The 22,983-nt window shown below is 54.1% G+C and overlaps 1 protein-coding gene across 1 annotated transcript in view; it reads left to right on the top strand.

The window, feature by feature from the left end:
- The window catches only part of B4GALNT3 (beta-1,4-N-acetyl-galactosaminyltransferase 3), a 94,416-nt gene that overhangs the window by 62,519 nt on the left and 8,914 nt on the right, over positions 1 to 22,983 (top strand). Inside the window, exons 4-15 of the mRNA XM_054167613.1 lie at positions 8,948 to 9,043; positions 9,565 to 9,655; positions 10,452 to 10,552; positions 10,897 to 10,964; positions 11,500 to 11,578; positions 11,981 to 12,047; positions 13,846 to 13,989; positions 14,828 to 14,937; positions 15,717 to 15,817; positions 16,986 to 17,062; positions 18,168 to 19,158; positions 22,198 to 22,496. Of these exons, the coding sequence (XP_054023588.1) occupies positions 8,948 to 9,043; positions 9,565 to 9,655; positions 10,452 to 10,552; positions 10,897 to 10,964; positions 11,500 to 11,578; positions 11,981 to 12,047; positions 13,846 to 13,989; positions 14,828 to 14,937; positions 15,717 to 15,817; positions 16,986 to 17,062; positions 18,168 to 19,158; positions 22,198 to 22,496 (2,224 nt within the window). The remainder of the gene's footprint in view (positions 1 to 8,947; positions 9,044 to 9,564; positions 9,656 to 10,451; positions 10,553 to 10,896; positions 10,965 to 11,499; positions 11,579 to 11,980; positions 12,048 to 13,845; positions 13,990 to 14,827; positions 14,938 to 15,716; positions 15,818 to 16,985; positions 17,063 to 18,167; positions 19,159 to 22,197; positions 22,497 to 22,983) is intronic.

Raw genomic sequence — 22,983 nt, 5'->3', positions numbered from 1 at the left:
GTGCAGCAGGTGCACTGTCAGAAGACACTGCTTGCTAGGGCACACAGAATCATCACAGAATGGTAGGGGTTGGAAGGGACCTCCAGAGATCATTGGGTCCAAACCCCCTGCTAAAGCAGGATCACCTGGGTCAGGAACCTTGTGTGGCTCAGTTGGTAGCACATAAGACCCTTAATGGGAACCTTGTGAGTTCAAGCCTGCAGTGGGCAGTAGTGTCTTCCCTACTCTAGTCATGAGGTCTGTGGTGACAGGTTGGACTCAATGATCTTTGAGGTCTCTTCCAACTTTAGTGATACTGAAAGAGATTACTGAAATTGTACTGAAAGAGGCCACACAGGAATGCATCTGAGTTGGCTTTGGAAGGCCCCAGAGAGAGAGACTCCACAACCTCTCTGGGCAGCCTGCTCCAGGGCTCTGCCACCCTCACACCAAGGAAGTTTTTCCTCATGTTGAGCTGAAACTTCCTGGGTTCTAGCTTGTATCCATTATTCCTTGTCCTATTCCTGGGTGCCACTGAAAAGAGCTTGGCCCCTTCCTCTTGGCACCCACCCCTCAAATATTGATAGACATTGATCAGATCCCCTTTAGAGGGGATCTCTCTGGACTAAACAGCCCCAGGGCTCTCAATCTCTCTTCACAGGGGAGATGCTCAAGTCCCCTAAGCATCCTCATGGCTCTTTGTTGGACTCTCCAGCAGGTCTCTGTCTCTCCTGAACTGGGGAGCCCCAAACTGGACACAGTACTCCAGCTGTGGTCTCAGCAGGGCAGAGCAGAGGGGGAGAAGAACCTCCCCAGCCCTGCTGGCCACACTTTTCTTGCTGCACCCCAGGATCCCATTGTCTCTCTTGGCCACCAGGGCACATTGCTGTCCCATGCAGAACTTGCTGTCCAGCAGCACTCCAAGGTCTTTCTCCATGGAGCTGCTTTCCAGCAGGGCAGCCCCTAACCTGTCCTGGTGCTTGCTGTTATTCCTCCCCAGCTGCAGGGCTCTACACTTGTGCCTGCTGAACTTCATGAGGTTCACCTTCCCCCAGCTCTCAGCCTGTCCAGACCTCACTGGATACAGCACAACCTTCAGGGCTGTCAGCCACCCCTTCTAGCTTTGCATCATCAGCAAACTTGCTGAGGATCTACTTTGTCCCCTCACCTAGGTTGTTAATGAAGATACTGAACAGAACTGGACCCAGCACTGATCCCTGGGGTACACTGCTGGCCACAGGCCTTCAACTTGGCTCTGTGCCACTGAGCACAACCCTCTGAGCTCTGCTGTTGAGCCAGTTTGCAATCCACCTCACAGCCCAATCACCTAGCCCACACTTCCTGAGTTATGGAGACTGTCAAAAGCCTTCCTGAAGTCAAGGTATCCAGTGCTCCCCCTGCATCTACCCCTTTGCTTCCTTCCCAGGATATCAGCTTAGTCAAGCAAGGGTTCCCCTCAGTAGATCCATGTTGGTTTCCCCATAGTAAATCCATGTTGGCTGCTCCTGACAACCTTACCAGGGGTAGAGGTGAGGCTGGTCTTCGTTCTTGCCACTTTTGAAGACTGGACTGACACTTGCTTTCTTCCAGTCACAGGCTCACAGGATGTCAGGGGTTGGAAGGGACCTCTGGAGATCTCTGAGTCCAACCCCCTGCCAGAGCAGGACCAGAGAATCCAGCTCAGGTCACACAGGAACACATCCAGACAGGGATGGAAAGGCTCCAGAGAAGGAGACTCCACAACCTCTCTGGGCAGCCTGCTCCAGGGCTCTGTGAGCCTCACAGTCAAGAAGTTTCTCCTTGTGTTGAGGTGGAACCTCCTGTGCTGCAGTTTCCATCCATTGTCCCTTGTCCTATCCCAGGGCACAGTGAGCAGAGCCTGTCCCTGTCCCTTCCTTCCTGACCCCCAGCCCTCAGCTATTGATAGACATTGATCAGATTCCCTCTCAGTCTTCTCCTCTCCAGACTAAACAGCCCCAGGGCTCTCAGCCTCTCCTCCTAGGGCAGTGCTGCAGTCCCTTTAGCATCCTGGTAGCCCTCCCTTGGACTCTCTCCAGCAGATCCCTGTCCCTCTGGAACTGGAGAGCCCAGACCTGGATGCAGTACTCCAGGTGAGGTCTCAGCAGGGCAGAGTAGAGGGGGAGGAGAACCTCCCTGGATCTGCTGGACACATTCTTCTGATTGCACCTCAGGATCCCCTTGGCCTTCTTGGCCACCAGGGCACATTGCTGTCCCATGCAGAACTTGTTGCCCACCAGCACTCCCAGGTGCCTCTCCCCAGGGCTGCTCTCCAGCAGATCCCCTCCCAGCCTGTCCTGCTGCAGTTTATTCTTCCTGCCCAGGTGCAGGACTCTGCACTGATCCTTGTTGACCCTCATCAGGTTCCTCTCTGCCCAGCTCTCAGCCTGTCCAACTCATCTCTGAATGGCCAAGCCTCCCAGTTTGGTATCTCAGCAAACTTGCTGAGCAGCCTCTGTCTGTCTCCTCATCAATGTCATGGATGAAGATGCTGACCAGGACTGGCCCCAGCACTGATCCCTGGGGCACTCCACTGGTCACAGCTCTCCAGCTGGGCTTGGCACCACTGACTTTGGACTCCATTTTGTAGCCCGTTCCTAGTCCGCCTCACTGCTCCTCTGTCCCATCCTTCCTGAGCTGACTCCCAAGGATGTCATGGGAGACAGTGTCAGAAGTCCTCAGGCATCTCTCCCAGTCTCCATGGCTTTTCAGAACTGATGGAGGGCAGCTCAGCAGCACCACCAGCAGCTCCCTCAGCACGTGTGGGTGCACCACATCAGGGCCCATGGATCTGGGCAGTTTCCCCTGGTCCAGATGGTCTCTAACCCAGTCTTCACTGACCAGTGGAACACCTCCCTCCCTCCTTCCCTCCCTCCCTCCCTCCCTCCCTCCCTCCCTCCCTCCCTCCCTCCCTCAGTTTTGCTCTCTTTTTCCCAGGGACTGGGATTGCTGTGGGCTGGTCTCAGGAGTGCAGACTGAAGCAAAAAAAGCCCTCAGCACTTCTGCCAGCTCTGCATCCTCTGTGACCACAGCTGCCTCCTCCCTGAGCAGTGGGACAGCTTTCCTCTCTGCTTCCTTTTCTCATGGATACATTTGAAGCACCTCTTCTTGTTTTCTTTTACCTCCTTAGCCACACTAAGTTCCAAGAGAGCCTTTCTTGTGTCTCCACCTATCCTGGCAGCATTTCTGTAGCTCTCCCAATGGCCCAGAGCCTTTTTCCACGTGTTGTGAATTTCCCTCTTCCATTTGGGTGCTCTTAGGCCCTCCCTGCTTACCCCTGCAGGTCTCCTGTCTGCTTTACTGTTCTGAGCTGGGAGCTGGGAGCTGGTTTGGGTGGCCTTGCCCTCCTCCTCCATCAGCTCTGCTCTCCAACCTTGCTTCTGTGAAGCACCCACCTCCTTCAACAGTTTTCTCTTTGTCTGTGAGGCAAAATTTCCTGCCCTAGCTACAGGGGTCAGCAGAGCCACCCTGAGTGCCAAGAGGGACGGATGGTTCACCAGCACCAGCTGCAGGACATGCAGGGGGATGCACAGACACGTCTCTACAGAGCTGCTTGCTGTCCTCCTAGACACTGGCTGAAGTTTCTCCTGCCCTGGGGATTAAGTTTGTTGTAACTCTGCCTAAATTAATCCCCCTGGGTCTGTGACCCTGTGGTGCCATGTGAGGCTGGGGACATGTGGTTAATTTTGTTTGATTAATCCAGAAAGGTGCTTGGCTATCACCAGGGCAGACCTGTGCTGTGGGACTGTGAGTCCCTTTTGGTACTGCCATGGGTGTGGAGGGGGAGGGTTTCCAGAGATGCACCTGGGTAGCCTGGTTATTCTCTTCTGCCTCTGCAAAAGCCTCTCTTCAGCTCTGGCAGCACAGGGAGCACTTAGAGCACGTGTCCCCATTCATGCCTGCACATCCTTGGGACCTCTCTCTAGAAGGAGGTGTGAGCAATGTCCAGGAGCACAGCTCCTCGCAGGCAGCACCTGTGCAGGTGCATAGATGCTGCATGAGACCAGAGCCTTGTGGCATCCTTCTGCTACCAAACCTGCCCTGAAGGGAAGCATCCTCTCCTTAAAGGACTGAAATATGAAGTTACTGCTGCTTGTTCTGTCCCTCCCTTCCTCACCCACTTGCACCCACCAGGTGTCAGGGCTTGGTGGGCCAGGGAGGGCTTTGCTGCTGACTCGTCTTGATGGATTCCCACAAGTGCCCGGAGCCTGCAGCTCAGCCCAACTGCTGGCTGCTGGCTGTCAGCCAGGCAGGGGAGCTGGGCCAGGCAGGAGGAGGGGCTGCAGCCGCTCCACGGACACAGAAGAGTCTCACAAAGTCAGGAGTTTCCAGCTGGCAGCACAGTGTCTCCTTTCTTCCCCGGCTCAGGCTCTCTCTGTGCCCTGTTTATCGTCCCCGGCGATGCGTGCCCTGGGCCGCACGCAGCCACGCAGCTGATTTGCCTCTGTCCTGCCAAAGCTGCCTGGGCTTTCATTAGGAGAGAGCTCTCTGCTTCGTTCTGCCCCAGTTACAGTGCAGCAGGTCGTGCCTCAGCTGCTGCACTCCTCCCAGCTCTGCTGCTTCCCCTGCCTCACCTTTCTGCCCTGGGGCTCCTTGCTCGCCCGCAGCTGCTGGGTGCATGGTGCCATCCTGCTGGGTGCTTTGCACACAGTCAGGCTTGGGCTAGAGAGAGGGGTCTGTGGTCTCTGCCTGCCTGGTTCTCCTTGGTGGTCTCTTTTCCTTGGAGGGGCTGATAGTCTAAAATCCCTCTCTAGGAGGCAGCAGGAACACCAGGGTCTCTCAGCACAAAGCCAGGGTTGCAGCATGCTCAGTGGAAAGGGTCAGCACTGGGGCCTGGAGCCCAGCCACGCTCCCAAAGCCATGGCTGCTGCTGGGGGGGCACCAAAGCAAGTCCCAGTTCTTGCACCAGCTCGGGTCCAGCTCTCCCTTCCTTTGGGCAGTGCTGCAGCTTTGTGCCTGTGGCACTGTGCTCAGCAGGGCAGCAGCCTGTGCAGGCCTCCCTGGGGAGGAGAGCTCTTGCAAGGATGCTCCTGGGCATCCTCTCACCGGTGCCCTCGGTGCTCAGCTAGTGGATCTGAGCTGGGTTCTTGCAGTGCTCCCTTTTCAGCAGGGGGGAGGTAAGCAGCTGGGAGGTGGAGTTGGGATGGGGAGGAAGCCGAGGGGCAGGAGAAGCCCTCTGCATGGGAAGGCACAGACCAGCGAGAGCCCAGGCTCTGGGCTTCTCTTCCTGGCTCTGCCCAAATCAAGCTGTTCAGAATTTTGAAAGCAGAGGGGTGTAAGGCAAGAAGGGGAAAATAGCTTCTTGCCTACTAGGCCCTTTGAAAAGCAGGGGCAGGTATCACAGTATCACAGTGTCACAGTATCACTAAGGTTGGAAGAGACCTCAAGGATCATCGAGTCCAACCTGTCACCACAGACCTCATGACTAGACCATGGCACCAAGTGCCACATCCAATCCCCTCTTGAACACCTCCAGGGACGGTGACTCCACCACCTCCCTGGGCAGCACATTCCAATGACAAACGACTCGCTCGGTGAAGAACTTTCTCCTCACCTCCAGCCGAAACTTCCCCTGGTGCAGCTTGAGACTGTGTCCTCTTGTTCTGGTGCTGGTTGCCTGGGAGAAGAGACCAACCCCTTCCTGGCTACAACCACCTTTCAGGTAGTTGTAGAGGGCAATGAGGTCTCCCCTGAGCCTCCTCTTCTCCAGGCTAAACAACCCCAGCTCCCTCAGCCTCTCCTCACAGGGCTGTGCTCAAAGCCTGCCCCCAGCCTTGTTGCCCTTCTCTGGACACCTTCAAGTGTCTCAGTGTCCTTCCTAAACTGAGGGGCCCAGAACTGGACACAGGACTCAAGGTGTGGCCTAACCAGTGCAGAGTCCAGGGGCACAATGACCTCCCTGCTCCTGCTGGCCACACTGTTCCTGATGCAGGCCAGGATGCCATTGGCCCTCTTGGCCACCTGGGCACACTGCTGGCTCATGTTTAGGTGGCTGTCAGTCAGCACCCCCAGATCCCTCTCTGTTTGGCAGCTCTCAGCCACTCTGACCCCAGCCTGTAGCTCTGCATGGGGTTGTTGTGGCCAAAGTGCAGCCCCTGGCACTTGGACTGGTTCTAATCTGGGAAGTCAGAGTCAGTAGCTGTGTTTCAGGAATCCCAGTGACACCCCTCAGGAGCTGTGTGCATGAGCTGGGAATGGTGGTGCCATTTACCTGCTGCCACAAGCTGCACAAGCCCTAAGCAGCAGATTTTTGCTGTGTTCCAGAGGAGACCCAAACAGTCAACAGAGCTGCCTGCAGTGGAGCTGAGCTGAGTTGGAGGAGCAGAGGTGGTAGAGTTTCAAACCAGCTGCTTCACTGATGACTTGTGGGGGCCTAAAATTGAAGTCTGTCTCGGTTTTCAGTCCCAGGGCACTGCTTTGGGCAGCCAGCACTGCCAATAAAGTTCCTCTTTTCTCTGTCAGAGGAAGCAGGCACTAAACTTGACTGCTGTAGCTCATGAGAAAGTCTGTTTGGCTTTAGAAAAGACTCAGAAACTGCATGCAAGAAATGCTCATTATTTACCAGTTAATTACTCCTAATAGCTGTGGTGCAGGAAAGCAGAACGACCTCATTAGCTCCTGCTAGGATCTTCTCCCCTCAGGGCTTTGCCAAGCTTTGGAGACAGGGGTATCAGGCTGGAAATCCCAGGGACCATCTCTTAACAGCGTTGGTGGAGCACCAAGTACAGTGGTGTCCACCTTGGGTTTAGTAGCCTGCCCTCTCCCTAATCCTGCCAAACTATGCAGTAAAGTCTTGTGTTAGAATGGGAGTGGTTGAGGCTCCTCTGCAGAGCCTTGGGCAGGGCTGGCCACTCTTCCTGGGCCTCTGTCCTGGCACTGCGGCTATCCCGTGCTAGAGCCAGCCCAGCTCTGCTGCGTTCCTGAGCCTCCCAGCCTTCCCTGGCTCAGTCTTTGCGAGAGGGGAGTGCAGCACCAGCCTCTCCACAGTGTGGGAGTGTTGTGCTGCGCTTGGGAGAGGTCTGAGCCTGCTACCTGCAGTGAGCACACAGTTTTCTGAGAAGAAAAGTCAACATTACTTGCAGGTAGCAAGCAGGCTGCCATAAGACTCAGCCTCCGTGGGAACCCAGCCTCTTCACCTCACTTCATGTGCCACAAGAAACAGCAATTGTGTTTGTTTGGTTTGGCTGAGGAAAGCCCTGTGAAACCCTTGGGTGTGAACCTGGGTCTGGCCGAGGGGCACGGGACTGCCTGGCAGCTATGCTCCAGTTCAGTGTTTGCCACACTTGCAGTGATTTATTTGTGCCCAAGTCCCTGCAGAGTCCCAGGTTCCTCCTGGCTGCACCCATCACCCCAAGCCCTCTGCATGGTTCCTCTGATTTTCTGCAGCATCAGAAGGAGGAGTTGCATTCACTTTGGCTCAGTGTTTCTCCTCTTGACTAATGGGCAGAACCCAGGCTGAGGGATGTCAGTAAAGAAGAGGATATGGTGTCAGGGGCCAGCACCAGCTTGCAGACATCAGTCAGGCCCTGGCAGAGTGGACACCAGTGAGACAGGACTGGTGAAAGACCATTGGAGCAGTGGCTGTGAGTGTGCTTTGCCTGGCACACGCAGAAATGGTTTTTCACATGCATGACCAAGGCCTGCAGCTTGCAGGGAGCATTACTGCATCAGCTGGTGCCAGGCCAAGCCTGCTCTGCATCCTTCCTCCCAGCCATGGCTTCCTCCAAAATGAAATTTCAACACTCTGTCCTGGGAAAAATAACTCCCTGAAGAAGTTTCTCTGCCAGGAGTGGATGGAGGGGTTGGGCCCTCCTGCTGCTGCAGCCCTGCTAGAGAGTCCCCAGCCAAAACTAAGAATGTGCTGCCATCTGTAGACATTTGGGTGCTGGTCAGGCTGTTTCCCCAGCCCTGCTCACACAGCCCTTATACAGGCAAGACAGCCACAGCAAAACCTCCCTGGTCCCAAGGCAACCTACTCCTTTCTTCAGCACTTCCCCATCTAAGGTAGCTTCTACAGTCTCCAGTTTATTTATTCTCCGCTGTTGGATGTCATTCCTGCATGGAGAGTTTCAGTGGCCAGCTCTGCAGGTTGAAAGCAGAGAGCTCAGGCTTTGCTGGGGTACAGCCAGCTCCTTTCTCCTGACTGGCTCTGGTGAAAAGAAAAGAGAAATCCATTCCATGAAGTCCCACAGGCAAAAGAAAGAAAGAAGCAAACCCAGCAGGCTTTTCCTAGCAAAGCTGTGCTCCAGAGCTCCATCAGGCATGGCCCCTGGCAGGGCCAGCTGTGTAGAGGGGACAGCCACCCAGGCCCAGACTGCACACTGCCAAGCTGGCCCAGAAGGGACTCCCTCCTCTCACAGCATTTTTGCTTCTTTGGGCACATGGAGGCCACATGGTCCTGCCTGTGCTGCTGCTCCCCACCCTGCTGAGCCTCCATCTCCCTGTCCCCATCATCCCCCATGAGCCTGACCTCACAGACACCCTTAAGAAGGAGATCTGCCACCTCTCCCTAGGGTCTGTCTCAGGTCAGGAGAACAGCCTTAAAATGGCAAGGGAGCCAAAGAGACCTTCTTGGGGGACATAAGACCCTGTGCTGTGCCTGCTGGACTGCAGAGGGCTGCTGCCACGCTGCAGCGTTTCCCACACCATGGCCTCACATCACAGCCCTCTGCTTCAACACCGCTTGGTGAAGCAAGATGGAACTAGCATCAACCACTTCACTGAGATGTCCTGTGCACTATTGCAGCTCCCTGGTGCCATTCACAGTGTCACCTGCTCCGGTCCTAAACCTTCAGCAGATTAGAAACAGGAGGCTGGCCCCACGTGTCCTGCAGAGCAGCCCCTTGCAACAGTGCTGCACTGCCAGGGGCCACTGCTGAGGCTGGCAGGAGAGTGGAGGGATGCAGGGGAGAGACACATCCATTCATGGTGCCCCACTTCTGCCCCTCAGTTCCAGGGTCTGGCCAATCTGCACGTGTTTGAGGACTGGTGTGGCAGCTCCATTGAGCAGCTCAGGAGGAACCTCCACTTTCCCCTCTTCCCCCACGTGAGTAAGATACCAACACTCTCTGTCCCCCACTTCCCAGCTCTGCCTCCTAGCTGGATCACCCCTGCTCCCTCTGCATCCTGTCCCCATCCCTCTCCATCACCTTCTCTGTCCTGCTGCTCCTGGGGGAGCAGGAAGCTTGCACATGGGCTCAACACTGGCAGCTTTTCTGCTGAGTGGGGGAGGCTCATTTTATCCATGCTGGTCTCACAGGCCTTGGGCACAGAGTGAAGGAGCCCTGTAGTTGGTGCTGTCCCTCCAGAAGGCTGGCCTATGCCATCTCCTCCCCACCATCTTGCCCACATGCCCCATGCAGCTCTCCCCTCTCTGCAGTGGCTCCTGCATCAGTTGCTCCCTACCTGGCCTGCTCCTTTGCCCCTTTCCAGCGCACACTGTTCCCCATCACCTTCCCAGGGCAAACCTCATGCTTCTCTCTTCCCTCTTGTCACAGGGCTTTTGCCTCTCCCCTTTGTTCCTATCACATCTAATGGTTGTGTTTGTTTCTTTCTCTTGCCCCTCAGACTCGAACCACCCTGAGGAAGCTGGCAGTGTCCCCCAGGTGGACCAACTATGGCCTCCGCATATTTGGCTACCTGCATCCTTTCGCCGACGGTGAGGCTCCCAGCCTGCTGTGCTGCTGCTGGGCACTGCTGCCTTCCCCTGCCCAGCCCAGTGCCACATCCCCCACAGCCCTAGCCAGCTGTGCATGACCAGCCCTGCCCTTGGCATGGGTGCAACACATCTGCCTGCCCTGCAGGGTGGAAGGACGAGGCTGGGAAAGAGCAGCTGGGAAGTGCTAGATCAAAAACAATGCTGCCTTGACTGTGTGGACGTGGGCACCAGCCCTGAGCTTTGCCTCCCTCTCTGGCATGCAGGGGGCTGTAGATGTCATCACTGCTGTTTGTTCATGAGTGCCACCTGACATCTGCAGCAGCCAGTGGCAGGCTTCTGCCCAGAGCAGCCTGCTAGCAGTCACCCATGCTGCCTAGTCCCCTGGCCTTCAGCTGCCATCCCTGTGACCCCAGGCAGGACAGGCACTCGTGTCTCCCTTCGTGGCTCCGGGTGCACGTCCCTCTGTCCAAACACAGCCTCTCTCACAGAAATTTGCTCTGGAAACAAAAGAGGAGGCAAAGAGACTTTGTGTGGACTTGTTGGCTTTTCAAGTCAGGTGTTGGATGAAGCCAGTGCAGGGGGCAGAGTGAACCAGATGTGTATTTGAGGTTTTGTTTTCAGTCACGGCTGCATTAGAGAGTTCAGAGAGGTTCAAAGGGGTGGGGGTGGTAATACCAAAAGAGAAGGTATGGTCTTACCAAGAAAAAGGGTGAGGACAGTCTTTTAGAGGAGCAGGATCCATTCTGTGCACAAGCCCTTACCCAGAGCCCTGCTTACTCCTTCTATCTTTCAACAGGGGAGTTTCAGTTTGCCATTGCTGCAGATGACAATGCTGAGTTCTGGCTGAGTCCAGATGAGAAGACTTCAGGTCTGCAGCTGCTGGCCAGTGTAGGCAAGGTACAGTGCATGCTGTAGGCTCCTTCTATCAAGGCTTTAATGTTTCTGTGAGGATGGAGACCTTCCTGTCTGATACACTTGTTTGGACTACCCAAGTTTCCTTTCCTGTCTGACTCCAGACACCAGCAGCACAGATGCCAGATGGGTATGATGTGACATACCTTGAGCCAGTGCTGTTGGGAGCCCCATCTCTATGATTAAAGAATTTAAATCTGAGCCAGGTCATGGAGCTCACAGACAACTTACCAGGAGCAGCTCCCAGTAGTTTTCCCTTTTCATCACTCCTAGGGCAGTAACCAGGGAAGAGACTTGTCTTAACCACAGCATTTTCTGTCCCTCCACAGACAGGGAAGGAGTGGACTGCGCCAGGGGAGTTTGGGAAGTTTCACAGCCAGCAGTCAAAGATGGTGAGGTGAGTAACAGAGCCCCTTGCTCCCAACCACCTCTGCACAGGAAATCACCAGGATGAGGGAAAGGAAGGCAGGTTTGTTCTGGAGAATTCAGCAATATGGAGAAGAGGATTACTCTAGGTTGTGGCCAAAGCTGACGTACCACATCCACACCTGTGCCGGCTGCTTTGCTGCTCTGCTGCAAAAGTGCAACACTGATTTCTTTATTTCCCTGGAGGAAGCTGCCACCAGCAGATTCAGACTCCTCTGTGAACTGTGTCTGAGACTCCTGCCCTGCAACTGGCCAGGTTTCCCAGAGCATAAAACCTAGCAGGCAGAACTGAAAGGGAGTAAGAACAGAATTAAACTGAGAAGGGTCTGTAGCCCTCCAGGTGCACAGGGGGAGCTGCCTATCTCACTGCCAGCATCTGGATTGTCTTAGTGGTCCTAGCTCTGCTCACCCTGAGAATTAGGTTGTTCCATGGGTGTGGTTGCTCTGCTGACAAGCTAAGAAACGTTACTTAATTCTGCTGGTGACAGACATGTTGTTCTTCACAGGTTGTCAGCTGCAGGCAGGTACTATTTTGAGGTGCTGCACAAGCAGGATGACAGAGGAACAGACCATGTGGAAGTAGCAGTGAGTCTGTGCAAATGGCCATGCCCTATATGTCCCCTTAGAGCTCAGGAGTGATGTTTGTAATGATTTCCCTCCTTCCCCAGGCCCCAGCTCCTCCTTGCATGAGATTTATCTAATCCCTTCCAGAGCCCTTACGTAGTTCTGTGTGGGATAGTCCTGGCCACAGGTTAGGACCCTTTCCCCTGCTTGCCTGGGGTTGTTCTGCCCTCTCCAATCTCCGCTGCAGCTCTTTGTCCTTTCCTGGCTTTGGATCTCAGCTCATTCCCAGTGTGTTACTTCTAGGTAAACTCAGCCATAGTATGCAGAAGGAGGAAGCTGTGAGCCCATCTGGTGGAAAAAACATCTTGTGCTTGCTCCTTCTGCTCAAGCTGCACTTCATTTTAGTGTGTTTCTCTGTTCTAGTGGAGAATGAATGACCCAGAAGCCAAGTTCAAAGTCATTGACTCCAAATACCTCTCCCTTTTTGCTAGTAAGTATTTGGACCACAGCTTTCCCCAAGCACCTTCCCATTCTTCCCAAACGCTTCTCTGGCATTTCCCCATGGATCAAAGCCTAGCCAGGCACATACCCTGCACACAGATCATGTGAAAGAGAAGTACAGAGGTCAAGAGAGAGACCTCTGGACAAGAGTGTGGCTCATTACATACAGGAGAACTGGCAGTAAGACTGGAACATTATTTCAGGAAAATCTAGAGGCAGAGAGGAGAGTCTGTGAGGGTGAGAGCTGTTCCAGATGTGCAGGTTGCCTGCAGAGAGCTAGGGATGCTGTGAGGCCCGTAAGATGGGATCTGGGTGTTTGTGGGGGTGCTAACAACTCCACCAGGGAGAAGGGGCTTGCTGTAGCACTTCCAGGGGATTTCACTCTGGGGGTTGGATACAGCACTGGGTGTCCACTCTGGGTGTCTTACAGCAGCTCTGTTTGGGGATGCTGTATTCTTCTGCACCAGCCTCAAGTCTCTCTGCTGGATTGCAGCAAGAACATTAGCTTGGTCCTTCCTGCTTTGTAAACCCTTCTTATCACATCAAGTGATATCTTCATCAGTTAATGAGCTCCTTAGTGCTCTTTACCTGTATCTAGCTTTGTCAGCATCGCTTTCCTCTGCCAGCATTCTCCCTTCCCTATCTGCCATTGCCTTTCAACATCTGTGGACTTTTTTCCATGACAACAGTTTTGCCCATGAAAGACTCCCTGACAATGGAGACATCTGTTTGCTCTGTCTTGGTTCAAAACCTGCTGCTCTATGTTTTGAAACCTGCCATTTGGCCAGGTCTAAGCTTTCCTTCAGGTCTTCTGTCTCCATCCTTTTTTCTTACACTGTTTTCTTTTTGTTTCTCTGTAGAAGGGAAGGCTCACACCCCAGAAGATCCCTTTGTGACTGGGCACAGTGCTGCAGTCTCATCTTTACTTGGCACCTTCTGCCCGTGCAGTCCTTCCCTTTCCCACATCAGCCTTTGGTTGTATCCTATCATCCCATTCCTTCTGGGTTCCCATGTTGTTCAGTTCCCAAAAGTTGCTGGCACTAACCCCAGCACCCCTGGCAGTATGCTGCCTTTCCCTCCTGGGTATTTATTTAGTTCCCCTCATCTCAGTACAAGATCCATAGAGACTTGAAGTCTTCTGGCAGCAGCACCCAACAAAAAAGCTTGCCTGTGCTTCTGGCTTACTGTGAGTCTCCATTTGCCTTCTGGAGCTTTATCCTCCTCAGCCACTGAAGGCCTTGTCCCAGGGTCCTGCTGCTTTTCCAGAACAAGAGAGAGCTCTGCTCAAATTTCTCCTCACTTTCATCTTTTCTCTCTCCTTTTAAAGTAAATGTAATGCTAATTATTCAGCTGTGGCCATTACAACCACATTCATCTGTTTGCTTTCAATGGTAGCCATGTTCCTGCCCCACAGCTTCTGTATCTGCAGCTTTCTGAGTCAAAGCCTTTCCTTCCTACAGTGTACAGAACCACAGAATTGTCAGGGTTGGAAGGGACCTCAGGGATCATCTAGTTGCAACCCCCCTGCCATGGGCAGGGACACCTCACACTGCAGCAGGTTGCCCAGAGCCACATCCAGCCTGGCCTTAAAAGCTTCCCGGGGTGAGGCTTCCACCACCCCCCTGGGCAAGTCTTTGCAGTGAAGCTGCACCAGTTAGGCATGGCTGTGCCAGAGACAGCATTCATGCAGTGCCATTTAGAAAGGGCTGACACTAAGGAAGGCCATTCCTGGGACAAGAGTCGAATTAGTTGTGCCCTCTCCGTCCTGCTCTCTCTCTGCTTTCTAGATGAGACACTGCTAAAGATGGATGAGGTCAAGCACATCCCTCAGACGCTGGCCAGCCACAGGAGCAGGCCTGATGACAGCACAGGCAGCAGGGCACACCCAGCTGACATGCTGAAGCCTGACCCTCGGGACACTCTTTACCAAGGTAAGACTTGCAGAGCACTGCAGGGGGTAGCTGCAGCCTGTCACAGGATATGCAGTAGCACAGCCAAGGAAGATTGTCCTTTTATATCACAGTACTCACAGAATTGTCAGGGCTGGAAGGGACCTCAAGGATCATCCAGTTCCACCTCGCCTCCCTGGGTAACCTGTGCCAGTCTCTCACCACCCTCATGGGGAAGAACTTCTTCATAACATCCAATCTGAATCTACCATCTTCTAGTTCTACCATTCTCCCCAGTCCTACCACTACCTGACATCTTAAGAAGTCCCTCCCCAGCTTTCCTTTAGCCCCCTTCAGATACTGGAAGGCCACAAGAAGGTCTTCTTGGATCCTTCCCTTCTCCAGACTGCACAACCCCAACTCTCTCAGTCTGCCTCCATAGCAGAGCAGCTCCAGCCCTCTGCTCATCCTCTTGGCCCTTCTCTGGACACCTTCCAGCACCTCCAGATCCTTCCTGCAATAGAGGGTCCAGAACTGGACACAGCTCCAGGTGGGGTCTCACCAGAGTGGAGCAGAGCAGCCACACATTTTTCTCCCCAGAGCAGAGCATACAATGAGAGTCACTGCAGGAGACAAAGCACAGGCTGGGCTCCTTTCCTTCTTCTTGGCATCCAGCTCTCAGCATCCCCCAGGTGTGAGGCTTCAGTTCAAGTGCTGTAGAGCAGTGTAAAGAGATGAGCTGCACAGGATCGTTTGTGTTATGCCTCTGTTAGTGTTTCACATGCACAGACAGAAGCTAGGCACAGAAGTAGCTCAGCTGATGCATCAGATCCAGCAGGGCTCCTCCAGCAGTCCTTGACTTCTTGTTTCTTGTTGGCAGTGCCTCTGCTGAGCAGGTCTCGTGTGCACCGCGCCTTGCCGGACTGCCCATACAAGCCCAGCTACGTGGTGAATGGATTCCCTCTGCAGCGCTACCAGGGCCTCCAGTTTGTAAGTTCTGTTCCCTGAACAGAGACCTGCCCAGGGAAGAAGCAAGGAGGAAGGAGAGATAGCTCATTAATCATAGTGTCATAACATGGTCCAGGCTGGAAGGGACCTCCAAAGCTCATCCAGTCCAACCCCACCCTGCACTCAGCAGGGACATCCTCCACTAGATCAGGTTGCCCAGAGCCCTGTCCAGCCTCACCTGGAATATCTCCAGGGATGGGGCCTCAGCCACCTCCCTGGGCAACCTGTGCCAGTGTTCCACCACCCTCATAGTAAAGAACTTGTTCCTAACATCCAATCTCAATCTGCTCTTCTGAAGTTTGAAGCCATTGCCCCTGCTCCTGTCCCTGCAGGCCTTTGCAAACAGTCTCCATCCTTCTTGCACAGCCCCCTTCAGGTACTGGCAGGCTGCTATTAGGTCTCCCTGGAGCCTTGTCCTCTGCAGGCTGAACACCCCCAGCTCCCTCAGCCTGTCCCTGTAGCAGAGCTGCTCCAACCCCCTGATCATGGGCCTCAGCGCTGATCTCCTCAGGCCTTCCCAGCTCTCTCCTGGTTAGTTCTGGCTTCAGAGCAAGTCACACCAGTGCACACATCCCAGCATGCTGCCCTCTCCTTTCCTTTCTCACAGCTTGCTACAGGCTGCCTTGGAGAGGCAAAGAGTTAGTGAGCAGTCCTTGCTCCCTCTGGGAGGGCTGGTGGCTCTGCAGCTGTGTCTGGGTCACCTGGTGACTGATGCCTGGTGTTTATGAGGGTTCTGCTTCATTCTTCTCCCTCCTCTTCAGGTTCACTTATCCTTTGTTTACCCGAATGATTACAGCCGCCTGAGCCACATGGAGAAAGACAACAAATGCTTTTATCAGGAAAGCCCTCATTACTTGGAAAGGTAGGGTGCTGAACATGCAGATTTGGTTAAGCAGGGAGGAAGGAGACAGTGTGAAGGCAGGAATTAGGGTGGAAGCTCATAATCACTTCTGTAGGGCTCTTAAAGATTCCCCAAGTCCTGCAAAGCATGAAAGCATTTATGGTGTCTTTGAATAAATGATGTTCCCTTTAAGTGGAAAGCTGTTTAGGTCTCAAGGGGAATCTTCCACTGCTTCTCTTGCTCTGTTAACCTGGGAGCTGGGTCAGAGTGTGTTTGCTTGTTCCCTCTACACCAGGGAATGGATTTCCAGCAAGCTTTGCCCGCCAGCAGCTGCAGCCTCCTTATGGCTGTGGCTGTGCAAACCAACCCATGCTCACCACCAGGTGTCTCTCTGGGGGAATAAATAAATGGTTGCCATTCATCTCCACTGGGCTCTTGCTCCCAGCTGTAGACCTGTGAGAGAACCACAGCAGACCCTGTGCAAGGATTCCCCTCTATTCAGAAGGACCTTTTTGCAGGATAAGGAGAGTCACTGTTCCAGTGAGGTAGGTCATGGTGACCTCCCTGTGCTCAGGGTTTTCTTCCTCCCTACAGGACTATTCTGAGGGCTGGAACAAAACACCATGTTGTAGGTTTGGGAGGGAACTCCTGGGACTGTGGCTCATAGTGAAGGGTGGAGAAGGTGGCTGCAGCCCAGGTTCTTTGCTCTGACAATTCATTTGTATTGTGACAGGGTGTGGGAACTGGGGAGCCGTTTTGCTTAGCATACATGGAGGGAGGTGGTCCTGGTAATCCCTGGCACACAGACAGTAGTGGCAAGAGAGAGTAGAGAGAGACATCGCTGCAGTTACCTGCCTGAGGCACTTTTGCAGCTTGATGACTTGTGAACACTACATCAAAAGGGAGCCTTAGGGAGCAGTTTAAGGGTGGCTGAAGGAGGGTTTCAGGATACTTGTGTTGGGATGTCCTTCTGCACTGATGAGAAAATGTCTGAAAGATAATAAGCAAGGAAAGCTGACCAAAAATTTGCAAGATGGGGATGATGATAGTCTGTGACTTGCTGGAGAAGAAGGATCTTGAAATGCTGGGTGGGTGTAATCAAAGTGAGGGATCATCATTCATTCATTCATTCATTCGGAGACAGCAAAGTACCTGTCATCAAACCTGTGTTTTGCCCTTCCCTCTGCAGATTTGGGTTCTACAAGTACATGAAAATGGATCACCCAGAGAAGAGCCTAGACTCCAGGGAAAAGACAGAGCAGCCAGGTAGGGGTCCTAGGGTCAGAGCCCAGAGCATCCTTTTGTCTATCACTTTTGTGAGTGACCTTTCAGCACCAGCTGAAAGAAGCCGTTTACTTTCTGCACCAAGGAAGTCTCAGCCCTTCCCTGCCTGACTGTTGTGGCTAGGAGGAGATTTTTGCTGCCACTTCGACTTTTCTCCAGGGCAGGTCAGGAGGTCACTAAACAGCGGGCTGGAGTAGAGAATGTGGCAGCTTCCTTTCAGGCCCACAGCTTAACTGAGCTGTGGTTCCAGGGGGGAAAAAAGATGCAAGCAACAGAGCCAAAGGTGTGCTCACACACGCCCTGCAGAGCTGTGGCCAGATCAGCTGAAAGCAAAGCCAGACACCTCCACAGCCTTTCGCAATGCCAGCTAAGAGGACCTGAGAAAGTTGGTAACTAGCAAGAGCACAGCTGCTGGGTGTGAGAGCATCCCTGTCCCTCTAAGCAGGTGTGGTGGGTTGAAATTACTCCCCAAAATAGAATTGCCAGACCAGCTCAGTTGGAAAGCAAATGAAGCTCTATTTACAAGCAGACTAAAATCTATAAACATGAAATGCTGTGGATATGTACAGAACATGCAACTCTTACATGATTTATAAACAGCACCAGAATCCCCCTGGACAAAAGCAGGGGGTTACCAACAGCCTCACCCTCTCCACTCCCTTCCCCCCCCCATACAAAGGAAAAGAGAGAAGAGCAGAGAGTAGCTTGTTAGTAGCTAGCCACAACAAGCAAGGCAGCCAAGGTCAGCAACAGCTAAGCAGAAGCACCAGCTGGTATCTGCTAGAGCACAGGGCTGGGAGAGAGTTAGTTTCCACAACTAACTTTATGTTAGTTACCAGAGCAATGGGATTATTTAGACCTTAGCATTATTTTCCCTTTTACATCCAATGGTAATTTGTTTACATTCTCCCACTTTCTACTCAGTCTGTTGAAAACTTCCTAGGTGTCAGCCTGAAACTGCCCCAGCAGGAGACAAACACCGAGATAAGGCAGAAAGCAGCTGCCCCCAGCTGGGCAGGTGCCAGGGTCAGGGCAGGGAGGAGGCAGCAGGAGGGTGCCAGAGGTGTAACTGCAGTTCCTCCTGCAGGCTCCCAGGAGCGGAACGTGGATGATCTGCAGTATGTGGAGCAGGAGGTGGAGGTCACCAGCCCCTCGCAGCACCCCGAGGTGGGGAGGGCGGCGCCGGCAGGCAGCACTCCCAGCAGCCGCAGCCTCCGCCGGGACTCTTCCCTGCCGGAGCGGCGCCGGCTCCTGTCCCTGCCGGAGGATGGCACGGGAGAGGGGACACAGACCAGGAGCACGAAGAGGGCCGGCTTCAAATCAGCCGTGATGGCCTCTGCCAACCAAAGCTTCGGCCAGGCTGGTCTAGAGGGGAACCCAGAAACGAGGAGACCTGGTTTCAAAGGGGGTGTCAGAGCCAGCTCCAGGAGCCCTGCACAGCGTGGCAGGGCCGTCCAGGACCGAGTGCCGCTCAGAAAGGCAAACGCTCCGTCTGGGGCTGTGTCGCAAAGGCAGCGACCTCTCGGCAACCCCAGGGACTCAGGGGTCATGATTCCCAGAAGGATGAGACCTCAAGGAGACCTCAGCACCACTAAGGATGGGCTGCAGGCAGCAGGCTCCATGCCAGCTGGGAAAGGAGGCCCAGGCTCTGTCAAGGGCACCAGACGTGCCGTGAGCATTGCCAGCCCCAGCCAGGGGCCTGGGCTGTCGCAGTGGCTGAACCAAGTGCAGTCCTACATTGCCGAGCAGAAGGCAGCCAATGGTGGGGAGGTGGGCCAGCCAGAGGCACAGGTGGCATCTCCTGTGAAGGGCAAGCCTGAACCTGTGACAGCAGGAGAGGAAGACGCGGATGGAGAGCCAGAGGAAGAAGAGGAGGAGGATTTTGACTATGTAGCAGTGTTTGACCAGGCGGTGAAGTGGGAGCAGACCTTCAGCGCAAGCAATCTGGACTTCCACATGCTGCGTACAGATTGGATCGACCTGAAATGCAACACCTCAGGAAACCTGCTGCTGAGAGAAAGGGAGGCCCTGGAGGTCACACGTGTCTTCCTGAGGAAGCTCAACCAGAGGAGCAAAGGGTGAGGCACAGGGGAAAAACCAAGGGGCAGCGTCCCAGGGCTGGCATCCCAGGCAGCACAAGGGAACGCTCATTCTGGGGGAATGGGAGGATCAGCTAGAGGTGGGAAATAAGACTTCAGGTAAGGCCTCTCTGTAAGAGCCTGGGCTTTAAATACATCCTTTGGCTGAGAAATGGGAATTGATGGACAACAGACCGTGTCTGGGGTTTGGATATTGCCCTCCAAGGCTGGTGGCAGTAAATTTGTAAGATTGGAGGTTTCCAGCTGTTTGGCATCCCTGGCCTCTTGCTGACTTCCTGCTTGTGCAGCATAGGTATTGAGAGCTTCAGGTGAAGAAACCCTGCTGATGAGAAGTAGGACTGGAGCTCCTTGAGCTTGTGATTTGATGGGTACCACATCACAGTATCACAGAATCACAGAACCACAGTAGATTAGAGGTTGGAAGGGACCTCAGAGATCATCCAGTCCAACCCCCCTGCCAGAGCAGGATCACCCAGGGCAGTCTGCACAGCAATGCATCCAGGGGGTTTGGAAAGTCTCCAGAGAAGGAGACTCCACAACCTCTCTGGGCAGCCTGCTCCAGGGCTCTGGCACCCTCACTGTAAAGAAGTTTCTTCTCATGTTGAGGTGAAACCTTCTGTGTTCAAGTTTGTATCCATTGGTCCTTGTCTTATTGCTGTGCACCACCCAAAAGAGCTTGGCCCCCTCCACTTGACACCCACCCCTCAGATATTGATAGGCATTGATCAGATCCCCTCTCAGCCTTCTCTTCTCCAGACTAAACAGCCTCAGGGCTCTCTGTTGGACTCCCTCCAGCAGCTCTCTGTCTCTCTTCAAGTGGGGAGCCCCAAACTGGACACAGTATTGCAGGTGTGGTGTCAGCAGGGCAGAGCAGAGGGGGAGAAGAACCTCCCCAGCCCTACTGGCCACACTTTCCTTGCTGCCCCCCAGGATCCCATTGGCTCTCTTGGCCACAAAGGCACATAGCAGCTTATGAATCACTGAGGACTAGAAGGAACCTGTAAGATCATGTGCTGCCCTCAAGGACAACCATATACCCAAGGCTGTTGTCTGATTGTGTGCACCTCTCTCTTAAAACCAGCTGGATTCCTAGATCATAGCACTGACCTGGGGAGATGTTTCAGCTCATCACCTCTTTGGTGACCTGTTGGAAGTCAGCTTTTTCAAGTACTCTATTTTTTCATGGTCTTAAAATGGTTCCTTTTCTTTTCCAGATTTACCATCTTGATTGCCTTTCTGGCAAAGAGATATACTTCCTCTGAGCTTTTGTAAGATAAGCAATTCAACTCCTGAGCCTTTGCTGAGTGGGCCTCCACTTCCATCTTTTCTGTATCTGTTCTTCTCCATGTGGGTTTCAGTTTGGGTTAGTTTTCCTGTGCACAACTGAACACTATCCTGGGTGTTTTATAGAATGGGTGTTAGTAGTTCCCAATCACAGGCTCACAGAATGTTAGGGGTTGGAAAGAACCTCTGGTTGGACTCTGGAGATCTCTGAGTCCAACCCCCCTGCCAGAGCAGGACCAGAGAATCCAGCACAGGTCACACAGGAACACATCAAGACAGGGAAGGAAAGGCTCCAGAGAAGCACTCCACAGCCTCTCTGGGCAGCTTGCTCCAGGGCTCTGGGACCCTCACAGTGAAGAAGTTCCTCCTCATGTTGAGGTGGAACCTCCTGTGCTGGAGTTTCTATCCAGTGCCCTTTGTCCTATCCCAGGGCACAAGTGAGCAGAGGCTGTCCCTGTCCCTGTCCCTTCCTTCCTGACCCCCAGCCCTCAGCTATTGATAGACATTGATCAGATCCCCTCTCAGTCTTTTCCTCTCCAGACTGAACAGCCCCAGGGCTCTCAGCCTCTCCTCCCCAGGCAGTGCTGCAGTCCCTTCAGCATCCTTGTGGCTCTCCCTTGGACTCTTTCCAGCAGATCCCTGTCCCTCTTGAACTGGGGAGCCCAGAACTGGATGCAGTATTCTAGGTGTGGTCTCAGCAGGGCAGAATAGAGGGGGAGGAATAGAATAGAATAGAATAGAATAGACCAGGTTGGAAGAGACCTTCAAGATCATCGTGTCCAACTTATCATCCAACCCACCTAATCAACTAACCCATGGCACCAAGCACCCTATCAAGTCTCCTCCTGAACACCTCCAATGATGGTGACTCCACCACCTCCCCAGGCAGCCCATTCCAATGGGCAATCACTCTCTCTGTGTAGAACTTCCTCCTAACCTGCAGCCTAAGGAGAAGCTCCCTGGATCTGCTGGATACACTCTCTGAATGCACCCCAGGATCCCATTGGCCTTCTTGGGCACCAGGGCACATTGCTGTCCCATGCAGAACTTGTTATCCACCAGCACCCACCAGCACCCACAGGTCCTTCAGCAGCTCCTTCAATCCATAGCTCTCATCCTACATCTTAAGACTGCATTTGCTGTCTCAGGCACAGTCAAGCTGTGACTGTCAGCAGACACAGGACTCTTTTAGGGTTTTCACCTGATGAGCATCCACTTCACAGCAGGAACTCTTCCTGTGGTCCCAAAGGGCTCGAGCTGGCACTTCATCCTGTTCTGGCCATTCCAAACTCCAGCTCACCTCAGTTTTCCCTGTGGGATTGCTCAGCCCTACTTGGTGTCCCTGGCTGATAAGCTGTCATCAGCCAGTTTGAGTAGCCCAAACAGCCTCCTCGTGCCGGGCTCACTGTGGGAGGTGTTGAATACACTCGGCATTACCAGCCCTGTAATCGTTCAGGCACACTTGTTATCTCCTGTGTCACCTTGATGTCATCCCCCTTGCCAGCTATTTTCTGTTGGCCACAATCCCAGAGCTAGTCCCACGTGTGTGGATTTGGGAGGCAGGTGCTAAAGCTTCCCGGGGGGCGGTGGGAGCCTGGCAGCAGAGCGGGAGGGAGCTGGGGACTGAAGGATTGGTGCTAGGCAGCAGCCAAGAGCCTGGCAGAGCCAGGCAGGCTGGGGTGGGAGCGGGGCTGGCGCCGGGGGCCGGGGCCAGCTCAGCCGTCTGTCCTGCAGGCGGTTCCAGCTGCAGCGGATCGTCAACGTGGAGAAGCGGCAGGACCGCATGCGGGGCAGCCGCTACCTGCTGGAGCTGGAGCTGTGGGAGCAGGGCCGCCGCCTCGTCCGCCTCTCCGAGTACGTCTTTGCCCGCGGCTGGCAGGGCCTGGCCGGCGACCAGGAGGAGGAGAGGAAGATGAGGAACCTGGCCTGGGGTCGCCGCCGGCACCTGATGGCTGCGGCGAACGAACCGGAGCTGTGCTGGCCCCAGGGCTTCTCCTGGAACCACCAAGCTGTGGTGCACTTCGTGGTGCCAGGTGAGAAGGGCCTGCCTGGGCAGGACACTGAGGGGGGCGCGGGGGGTGGGTTCCACAGGGGCAGTCCTGAGAAGCGCTTCTGGTCCAGCCTCCACCATTGTATTTGGGACATCTCCAGCTTGGGCCGTTTCCAATTTCTGTGCCCCACACCTTCAGCATCCTCAGGAACGTGGCAGGGCCCAGACTCCCTCGGGTGGTAAGCTCAAAGAAAGCACCTCACACCTGGGGAAAGAACCCACGCGGATTCCTGGCTCTCAGGGCCAACATTTCAACCTGGACCATAGAGAGCTCCAGGCTAGAAGGGACCTCCACAGATCATTCAGTCCAACTTCCCCACAGTCAGCAGGGACATCCCCAACTAGATCAGGTTGCCCAGAGCCCTGTCCAGCCTCACCTTGAATATCTCCTGGGATGGAGCCTCAACCACCTTCATGGGCAACACTGTTCTGGTGTTTGAATGCTGGTGGAACAGTGTTCCACCACCCTC

This window comes from Dryobates pubescens, chromosome 15 (assembly GCF_014839835.1).
Source record: "Dryobates pubescens isolate bDryPub1 chromosome 15, bDryPub1.pri, whole genome shotgun sequence".
NCBI lineage: Eukaryota > Metazoa > Chordata > Aves > Piciformes > Picidae > Dryobates > Dryobates pubescens.
Note: the sequence above shows the minus strand (reverse complement) of the source record. Positions and strands in the feature narration are given on the sequence as shown.